The sequence below is a fragment of the Mytilus galloprovincialis genome, chromosome 2, assembly GCF_965363235.1.
Source record: "Mytilus galloprovincialis chromosome 2, xbMytGall1.hap1.1, whole genome shotgun sequence".
Taxonomy (NCBI): Eukaryota; Metazoa; Mollusca; class Bivalvia; order Mytilida; family Mytilidae; genus Mytilus; species Mytilus galloprovincialis.
Window position 1 is genome coordinate 76,094,830 of NC_134839.1, and position 10,487 is coordinate 76,105,316.

General features: G+C 33.4%; 1 protein-coding gene across 2 annotated transcripts; it reads right to left on the reverse strand.

The window, feature by feature from the left end:
* Window positions 1-1,246: 1,246 nt before the first annotated feature.
* LOC143064417 (tRNA N(3)-cytidine methyltransferase METTL6-like) lies at window positions 1,247-6,837 on the reverse strand. 2 transcript variants are annotated; one of them, XM_076237233.1, is made up of 6 exons: window positions 6,681-6,837; window positions 4,582-4,902; window positions 3,921-4,052; window positions 2,271-2,441; window positions 1,791-1,932; window positions 1,247-1,576 (listed from the first exon to the last, which is right to left on the reverse strand). In XM_076237233.1, exons 2-6 carry the CDS (start codon window positions 4,834-4,836, stop codon window positions 1,257-1,259), a joined length of 1,020 nt encoding a protein of 339 aa, XP_076093348.1. In that variant the 5' UTR covers window positions 4,837-4,902; window positions 6,681-6,837; the 3' UTR covers window positions 1,247-1,256. The 2 variants fall into 2 exon arrangements, with proteins under 2 accessions (XP_076093348.1, XP_076093349.1); XM_076237234.1 differs by having other exon boundaries at window positions 4,582-4,891; window positions 6,681-6,833.
* Window positions 6,838-10,487: the final 3,650 nt, after the last annotated feature.

Genomic DNA, 10,487 nt, shown 5'->3' on the forward strand with positions numbered 1-10,487 from the left:
TACATATTTGTTTTTTGTTCAATTTTTGTACATAAATTAGGCTCGTTTGAATTGTTTTACATTGTAATTTTGGGGCCTATTATAGCTGGCTATGCAGTATGGGCTTTGCTCATTGTTGAAGGCCATGTGGTGACCTATAGTTGTTAATTTCTGTGTCATTTGGTCTCTTGTAGAGAGTTGTCTCCTTGGCAATCATACCACATCTTCTTTTTTTATATAATCAGTGTAACCTTTCAGATAAAAATCTACACCTTACAATTATACTTAACACCAACTTTATAAAGTGTATTGCTTAAAGTCTCTGAAAAAAACAAGACCCAAAAGTTAAACACTGACCAATGAACTATAAAAATTAGCTCAAGGTCAGATTAACCCTGCCAGACAACATGTTTACTATGAATCACTCTATACAGAAATGTAGTTGACCTTTTGACTTTTGTGTATAGTATTTGAGAAACAGACTTGATCATGAAAACTTAACAAAGGATGAACCATAATTTCAAGTTGATTTCAAGTTTGTATACTGTTAACTTAACCTCAATCACTGATCCATGAAATGAGGTTGAGGTATGTTGAACCCTTATTGGTGCACATGTAAACTTTGCAAAGATGTCATATACCAATTATAGTTATCTTGCTGCTTATAATAAGTGAGCAATTCACATGACAAAAAACAAAAACAGAAGTTTCAAGCATTTCATTATCCATGAAGATGAGGTCAAGGACAATAGACATATGACAGACAGAAACTTCATATCATAAGACATCTATATAAGTGTATGCAGGGTCCAGGTCCACTTCATTCTATAATATAAAGCGTCATACAAAAAGATTAGGGTGTTACCACCCCTCCTGCTTGATAGTAATCACTTTATGACAAAAGATTCAAGTGACAAAAAAACACCATTAAAATACATTGTATATCAAAACACAACCACTGATGAACTTCTTGACCTTGATATACTTATGTAAACCTATTAAACAAGAGTGTGTCCAAAGTACACAGATGCCCCATCCGCACTATCATTTTCTTTGTTCAGTGGACCGTGAAAATGGGATAAAATCTTTAATTTTGTATTAAGATCATATCATTATATAAGGGAACATGTTTACCAAGTTTCAAGTTGATTGGACTTCAACTTCATCAAAAACTACCTCGACCAAAAACTTTAACCTGAAGCTGGACAGACGGAGGGACGGACACAGACCAGAAAACATAATGCCCATAAATGGGGAATAAAAACACTTATACATAATCAACTTTTAATAACTTCACTTGTATCTTGTATATTACAACAGTAATCTAGAACCACACGTGATTGAATGTCTGTATTGTTTCCCTCTCCTTTACTTGTGATGTTTTCTTCTTGTTTATCTCCAGTTGTATATTCACAAGTCTTGCTTACTTCAATAGGTTGTGATGAGTTCACTTTGTCAGCTATGCTTTTAATGAACTTTGCTTGAACAAATATACGTGGTACACACAATCCTTCCTTCTTATTCACAGTCTCTCTTTGGATATATTCACAATTCACACAACTATAGCCAGCTGATTCCATAAGTAATGTTAATTCATCTACAATACAACCAAGAATATGACAGTAGTACTAGGCATACATTACATATACACTTTTAAGTCATATAGTTTGATATATACTGATATAATTGGTGTGAAGTGGACTAGAAAGGGCTAAATGCCAAATGAAGTATCTGTGAAAATAAGTTGGTTCAAAGTACTAATTACTCCACAAAACTAAAATAACTTCCATGTACATTTATTCCACACTTACCTGTTTTGAAATAGTAAGCCCTTGTACCATCTTGGCGTACATAAAAGTTCTCACATAACTTGTGGCCTGGACCAAATCTTAGCATGGCATGGTCATATAAACCATAATCTCTAAACAAAATACAGCCTCCTGGTTTTAATATCTGCAATAACAAATACATCTTTTAAAGATATAAATAATGTTTTCATAATAAAATAATAACACTACATCATGTAAATGAGGTTTATTTGATTTATTAAATGAAAAAAACATTGCTACATTGTACATGTACACCTATTATGTTACATGCTATAAATTACTCAGTTTTACACCACAAATTATGAGAAGATTATTTCATGGTGCATTTATCTCACAGTCTCAAATTTTGTAGATCTTGTCTGTGTCTAACCTTTTAAATAATGAGCAAAGCTACAACCAACTTTGTTTCAGTCTTATCGTTTTCATATTCATACCTTTTTAATATATTTATATAACAATTACCTTTAAAATATTCTTAAGGGCAGCCACCATTTTATCTGGATGAATGGCTGATAATACAAATATCATGGACACAGCATCAACACTGTCTGGTGGTATTTCTTTACACAGATCATCACATGTGATATCACACTGAAAGGCATGGCATCGATCAGGATTATACAAACTATTCTCCTACAAAAAAAGGTACCTTTACATAAACAGATCATCACATGTGATATCACACTGAAAGGCATGGCATCGATCAGGATTATACAAACTATTCTCCTACAAGATGTACATGAGTAAGAAAATCTACCTGAAAAATGCTCTGCTTAATAATTAAGGATTGAATGCTTCTTTTTGCAAATTCATTGGGGTGTAAAAGCCTTGAACGAAGAACATTTTTTTTATGAAGTGATTCATTCTAAAAATGTGTGCATAGTCAAGGCTTTTATAACCCTATGAAATTACTAAAAGAAGCATTCAGTACTTATATAATTACATTTTTTCTCTATGATCATGGAAACTCAATTACTATCAAGTTTTTCTTTTATTTACCTGTGCACTATATTGTGGAAATGTGTGTCATGAAAGTTAAAATTTATTTCAAAATTAATATTAAAGTCAGAATGATGCGAGATTACTGTTAGCCAATCAAAATAACATATAATAATGAAACATACATTGTACATCTAAAGTAATTATTCTTTTTTAATGTTTTAGTGTAAGAAAGAGATGTAACTTTTGTTTCTGGTATACAATGTACAGATTAGATGTAACTTTTGTTTCTGGTATACAATGTACAGATTAAATTAATATAAACACAAATAGAACAGCTTGAAAACTATTTATAACCATCATGATGACAGGGTTTATAGTTTTTTCAATATTTTTGTATTTTCCACAGGTACTTCCAAAATATTGTATGTGTTATTGTTCACTAATAGATCTGACGGTTCTACTGTTGCCATACTTACTACATGTACTATGGAACCATTATCACTCATGAAGTTCTAACTTTGTTGATTCAGTTGATGAACGTATTAAAGGTGAACTAAATTTTTCCTACTCCACAATAAAACTAGAGGCTCTCAAGAGCCTGTGTCGCTCACCTTGGTCTATGTGCATATTAAACAATGGACACAGATAAATTCATAAAAAAAATTGTGTTTTGGTGATCATGATGTGTTTGGAGATCTTACTTTACTGGACATTCTTTTTACTACAATTAAACAATTTTACCCTGTGTCAGATTTGCTCTAAACATCTAAATGCTTTGGTTTTTGAGTTATAAGCCAAAAACTGCATTTTACCCCTATGTTCTATTTTTAGCCATGGCGACCATCTTGGTTGGTTGGCCGGGTCACGCCACACATTTTTTAAACTAGATACCCCAATAATGATTGTGGCCAAGTTTGGTTAAATTTGGCCGAGTAGTTTCAGAGGAGAAGATTTTTGTAAAAGTTAAAGATGACGGACGCACCGGACGATGAAGAACGCCGACGCCGACGCCAAGTGATGGGAAAGGCTCACTTGGCCCTTTGGGTGAGCTAAAAATCAACAAAATTTTGTACCCATAAAAATAAATCAATCCATAGTATCTACTTATTCTGTATAAATGAGAATATTGTATCGTTTAAAGGAGAAAAGTTAACAGTAACCATAGCATACCTTGACAAACTGCACAGCTCTTATTGAAAAATCACAGGCATAGAAGTATAGCTTTTTAAATTCTTCCAATAAAGGGAAAAGAAAATTGCCCACTCCACATCCAACCTCAAGAATAGTTTTGCAGTCTTCTGTCTGTAAACAGAAAAAAAACATATCAGTAGTTTTATTATTTTTAACATAAGAGAGATTTGACATCTGCAAGCACTATTTCAAATGTACAGCTTTCAATAAAATACTGGTCTATGCTTTCATTTAAATAGACAAGAGAGCTGTGTTGTAGTGGTTAGTGCATCAGACTACTAACACTTGGGGTCCTAGTTAGATTCCCGTTTCGGGGAGAAAATTTCAGGGACTGAATTTTCAGCTTTCCCTCGACACCATTTGCGAGTAGTCTTGAGGAAACGATGATAGTCCATCAATAGTCTGTCGGAAGGGGATGATAAATGGCTGACCAGGGTTAAGAAAGAGCCATATATATCTCTTGCACGTAAAAGACACCCTTGCAGATTTAAAAAAAGAGTAGGCTAATGTTGCTACAAGGCAGCACTCACACCCACAAAAAGGAAAGGGATTAATATAAGTTGCAATAACTTGTTTCCCAATCCAGTCCACTATAAATAAATATGTTTAAAACCACAGACATGAGAAAATATTTGCCTACCTGCTCATCTTCTTCATAAAACAAATCACTAAATTCTCGCTTTGTCCAGTGCCTATCTTTGAAAAATTTTGTTGTATTCCTTTTATAAAACAAATCCCAGTTTTTCTGTGCTTCTTTTTCTAACTTATTCTGTTTAAATTCTGATATAACATTCTTGTCCTTTTCTAATTTTATTTTTTCTTCCTCTGTTAAATTCCTTGGGCATACTGATGATATTTGAAATGGAAAAGGTTTCTTATTGGATTCCTCACACATGCTGCTGGGTTAAAACTTCAATGGAAACCTGTTCAGCAATTCAATAATATACTTTCTACAAAAAAACTGAAAAAAATTTAAAACAGATACATATCATTTAATTTGTGTCAAAAGATGTTTGAACTAACATTTATTTACTTTATTCTTGCAATTGCATGATGCATTACTGAATTATTAAACGTTTCTATATATAGTCAACCTTTTTTGTAATTTTGGTTATTTAGTTGTACTGATAATATGAATGTCTAGTCTATTCTTTCTAACAAGATTACATTTGACAAGAGCAATTCTTAAATATCTTTTTATAATAACATAGCTCAGGGTGAACAACAAAATAGTTTGCTAGAATATCAGAAAGATAAAATCTCTGTTATACATGTAGAAATGAAGTCTGAGTACATATTGTAACAAAAGTAACGATGTGTAAGTTACAAAAAGTCGTTTGGAATGAACTATACTGATTATGTTTTAACATGGACCACGTGAAACCTTCGACAGTCAGCTCAATCTAGATTTTTTATGTTGAAAGACGATCCTCTCTTATTGGTTCTTACATCATGACATTCATTGTGAATCATTCATCTCATATATAGACAGATGGCAAGTTTTTAATATAAGAGTTTTTTTCATTCCAGAGTTCTAGATTGCTGTAAATAAGTAATAATCTCTCTGTAAATTGGAGAATTTTCTCCTAAAGGCTAAACAATTAGTGATATCCACTTCCAAATCAAAATCTTGAGAACAAAAGTAGTCGCTGAACCATGAAAATAAGGTCAAGGACAATGGACATGTGACAGACTAAAATTTTATATGGGGACAAAGTCCCCAATTATGGTAGAAAAATCAATAAGAAAAAAAAAAAAAAAAAAATCGGGAAAATTTCCCGAATTTTTCATTCTACTAATGATCTCAGATTTACTTCCTGTTCCGGTCTTCACCACATTTGCGCAGATATCTACTTCCTTTTCCAATCTTGTTTGCATGAGACTTTGAATAAAATATATATTTATCAGTCTACAAAATGGTCTAGTAAAATATAAGATTGGAACTCAATACAAATTCATTTTTAATAATTGTTTGATATGAAAAAAACGTTACCTGACGAAAGCGTTTCTTTTGTTTACATTGAATATGATGTCATAACTTAAAGAACGTCACAGCTAAATCCCTAACAACAGAACCAAAATCAGGAACGTTATGGTATTTCCGTTTCTTTAATCAACATGTTTGAATTATAAAAAAATAATACATACAGACTTGTGGGGACGAAGTCCCCAATAACAGTAGAAAAATCAATAAAAAAAAAAAAAAAATCGGTACTAATGAACTCAAAATCGTTTAATTTTTTTTATGTCATGTTTTAAATTCCCGCATCTGCGCAGAAATCTACAATGAACTTCCTTTTTCTGGTCTCGTTTGGATGAAACTTTGAGTAAAATATATATTTATCAGTCTAGTATAAAATAGGAAGGAACGCAATACCAATTTCATTTTTAATAATTCCTTGATATGAAAAAACGTTACCTGATGATAGTATTTCTTTGTTTACATTGCAAATGACGTCATACCTTAAATAATGTCACAACTAAAATCCCTAACAGCAGAACCAAAATTGGAAACATTACGGTATTTCTGTTTCTTTTTTTTAACAAATATTTAAGTTACAAAAAAATAATTCATACAGACTTCGTCCCTATTTACAGGTAATGCCTGCCTAATATTAACATAAGGCATCTGTATACAAAGCATGAAGCATCACATAATTATGGTCTTTCTCCTTCTAAAAATATTAAAAAAAAAAAGGAAAAAGTGCTCATGAAAAGTGTTGAATGTGTTATTCTTACGATCTTTGGTGGATTCCTTTCAGTTCATTTATAATTTATATACAGAGAGGCAGAATGGCAGAATATTATAACTAGTTTGAATGTTTCAGCATTCAGCAATAATTTTCAGGTGTTTCAGAGGCAACTTGCCACTTATACCATATTAACAGGGTTAATGCTAAAATAAATATTCAATTTCGAGAATAGCCAATTATTTTAATAGTCATCTGCATTTGTAAGACTTTCCATTTAATTCAAGAAAAAATAAGTTAGGCCTTTATCATACATTTTTAAAAAAAGTATATTTCAAGGACAGCAACTCTTACACGGATTTCCACTGTTTGACTTATTCGGTGAGTCTATTTTGCTGACCAGTTTTTCCACTTATTGTTTCTTCTATGGTTTCTGAAAATTTTCGGACAAGTTGACTAATAACAAAAGTGTCATCTGTAGGACGATCTTATTTTGGCCAACTCTTTCGCTTCCAAAAAAATCTCTCTGTTTAACTATAGTTTCTGTAAAAAGAATGCAAAAATGATCTTTCAAGGGCAATAACTCCCACAATGAGTCATTTGATTGACGATTCAGTCATTGTTAACTTATTTTAAATAGATTTCTTTTTGAAACAGGTTTATTATCATGATTGATTTTCTCTCATTTATTATACTTTCCTTAAAAAATGTAAAAAAGGATAAAACTCATCATTCAAAGCCAAAAACTCTTATAGGTGACAATTGATGTATTAAATCATGTGGCTTATTTACTACCTCATGGTTCAATTATATTTCAAATTCTTTTGCTTTATCCTTATTACTTTTGACGACGAGGTTGGTTTTTAACGACCCGACTTGATTACCCATGAGAGTCTTGCACGGTTGGTATTACCTTCGTCTACCTCCAGAGTCCTTATTGGCTACACTATTGGCTATATGATTATACTATTGAGTGTTTTTTGTCGAGCCTGTGGCGAGGGCGTTATAGTTAACTTCTAAAAAGCTTTCCACTTTTTGGAGGTGGAAGACCTGGATGCTTCATACTTTGTATATAGATGATGCCTTATGTTACGAAGTTTCCGTCTGTCACATGTCCATTGCCCTTGACCTCATTTTCATGGTTCAGTGAATGCTTTAAAAAAAAAAAGTTCAGATTTTTTTGTAATGTCCATTTCTTTCTTATTATGAGTAATAGGATAGCTATATTTGGTATGTGCGTACCTTGCAAGGTCTTCATGCCTGTCAACCACTTTTCACTTGATCTCGACCTCATTTTATGGATCAGTGAACAAGGTTACGTCTTGGTGGTCAAGTCCATATCCAGTGGCGGATCCAGCCATTTTAAAAAGGGGGGTCCCAACCCAGAGTAAAAGGGGGGGGTTCCAACTATATGCTCCCATTCAAATGCATTGATCGGCCAAAAAAAAGGGGGGTTCCAACCCCCGGAACCCCCCCCCCCCCCCCTGGATCCGCCACTGATATCTTGGATACTATAAGCTATAGGTCTAGTATATTTGGTGTATGTTAGGAATGTAAGGTATACATGTCCAACTGGCAGGTGTCATCTGACCTTGACATCATTTTCAGGGATCAGTGGTTATAGTTAAGTTTTTGTGTTTTGGTCTGTTTTTCGTATATTGTATGAAATAAATCTACTATATTTGGTTTATGGAATGATTGTAAGGTGTAGATGTCCAACTGACAGGTGTCATCTAACCTTGACTTCATTTTCATGGTTCAGTGGTCAAAGTTAAGTTTTTTAGTTTTGGTCTTTTTATTTTAATACTATATTAATTATGCAATAGGTCAACTATATTTGGTGTATTGGGAATATTTTATGATGGAAATGTCAGTTTCTCATGTTTTATTTGACTGTGACACGGTTCATTGCTCAGTTTTAAGTGTTTATGTTTTGGACTTTGTGTTTGGACTATAAGCAATAGGTCAACTATATTTGTTGTTTGGAAAGATTGTAAGCTGTACATGTCTGTCTGGCATTGTTTATCTGACCTTGACCTAATTTTCACGGTTAATTTGTCAATGCGTAGTTTTCTTGATAAAGTCTGTTTCTTAGAAACTATAAGCTATATGTCAACTATCATTTTAGTGTATTGAATGATTGTAAGGTGTACATGTATTTGTTGTCTGGTTTATATCACCTTGACCTTATTTTTGGGATCATTTTAAATAAATGTGATAGTTATGGTTAAGCTTTATTTTTAGGTCTATCAACATAATATCCCTAACGGGAAGGATTGTGCCTGATGTTCATATGATGAAATCATAATCTTTCAGTCAGTTTAATTGAAGTCTGGAGCTGGCATGTCAGTTAACTGCTAGTAGTCTGTTGTTATTTATGTATTATTGTCATTTTGTTTATTTTCTTTGGTTACATCTTCTGACATCAGACTCGGACTTCTCTTGGACTGAATTTTAATGTGCGTATTGTTATGCGTTTACTTTTCTACATTGGCTAGAGGTATAGGGGGGAGGGTTGAGATCTCACAAACATGTTTAACCCCGCCGCATTTTTGCGCCTGTCCCAAGTCAGGAGCCTCTGGCCTTTGTTAGTCTTGTATTATTTTAATTTTAGTTTCTTGTGTACAATTTGGAAATTAGTATGGCGTTCATTATCACTGAACTAGTATATATTTGTTTAGGGGCCAGCTGAAGGACGCCTCTGGGTGCGGGAATTTCTCGCTACATTGAAGACCTTTGGTGACCTTCTGCTGTTGTTTTTTTTCCAATGGTCGGGTTGTTGTCTCTTTGGCACATTCCCCATTTCCATTCTCAATTTTATTGTTAAAAAAAGAAGGCCAGACATTTCATCGTGTGCACTTTCGTTGTTAATGGTGTGAATTTTCGATGATTTAAACACCAATGATATGTTTTGAAATCTGAACTCACTGACTAGAACTGTGCTAATGTGATGTTTTTAGTTTGCCATTGATTCATGTGCTGTTTCACATGTTTCTTATGTTCCTCATTTTTACGCTTTTTTTTGGTTCTAATTTTATTTGTAACAGCAAGGATTTGTATAGTTACTATACAAATCATTGGTAACATAATATGGCATTTTCCCTTTGAAGTTTTTACGTGATAATCTGCTTAATAGTTTGAAGTTTCACGCCTCAATATCATAAAACGGCGAAATTGTGTCCCCGGCAAATATGAGCGCCCCATTAATAGTAATCCTTTATCCCAACAGCCAAATGTAACCGAAACTTGAAGTTGAAATCATCCCTTCGTAAATTTTACGGACGCCATCACGAGTTGGTTGACCGTTATGGAATAACCGTTTCACAAATGATATCGGATATGTTCCTTACGTCGTAACTACAATCCCCTTCCCTTTCATGAATGTGACCTTCCGAATTAGACTATTTACCGGATTTGTTATCACATAAGCAACACGACGGATGCCACATGTGGACTCAGGATCTGCTTACCCTTCCGGAGCACCTGAGATCACCCCTAGTTTTTTGGGGGGTTCGTGTTGTTTATTCTTTAGTTTTCTATGTTGTGTCATATGTGCTGTTTTTTGTTTGTCGTTTCATTTTTAGCCATGGCGTTGTCAGTTTGTTTTAGATTTACGAGTTTGACTGTCCCTTTGGTATCATTCGTCCCTCTTTTAAAACATACAGTTAAAAAAAATCTGTCTGAAACCACAGGCATTTGTCTCTTAAAAAATCACTTTATGCTTTAATATATTGACTGCACCACCTACTAGGATTACTAAATATCTATTGATTCCAGTTAGAATGTATGTGGTTTTGGTTTTATAAATCCGAGATCGGAAATATATACTTGCTTTTAGCCTGTCTTCATATTCCCA

Coding starts and splice junctions, on each gene's coding strand:
- LOC143064417 (XM_076237233.1), bottom strand. CDS start 4,836: ATGTGTGAGGAATCCAATAAGAAACCTTTTCCATTTCAAATATCATCA. Junction 4,053..4,581: donor TTTATGAAGAAGATGAGCAG/GTAGGCAAATAT, acceptor TTCTGTTTACAG/ACAGAAGACTGCAAAACTAT. Junction 2,442..3,920: donor GAGCTGTGCAGTTTGTCAAG/GTATGCTATGGT, acceptor CTTTTTTTGTAG/GAGAATAGTTTGTATAATCC.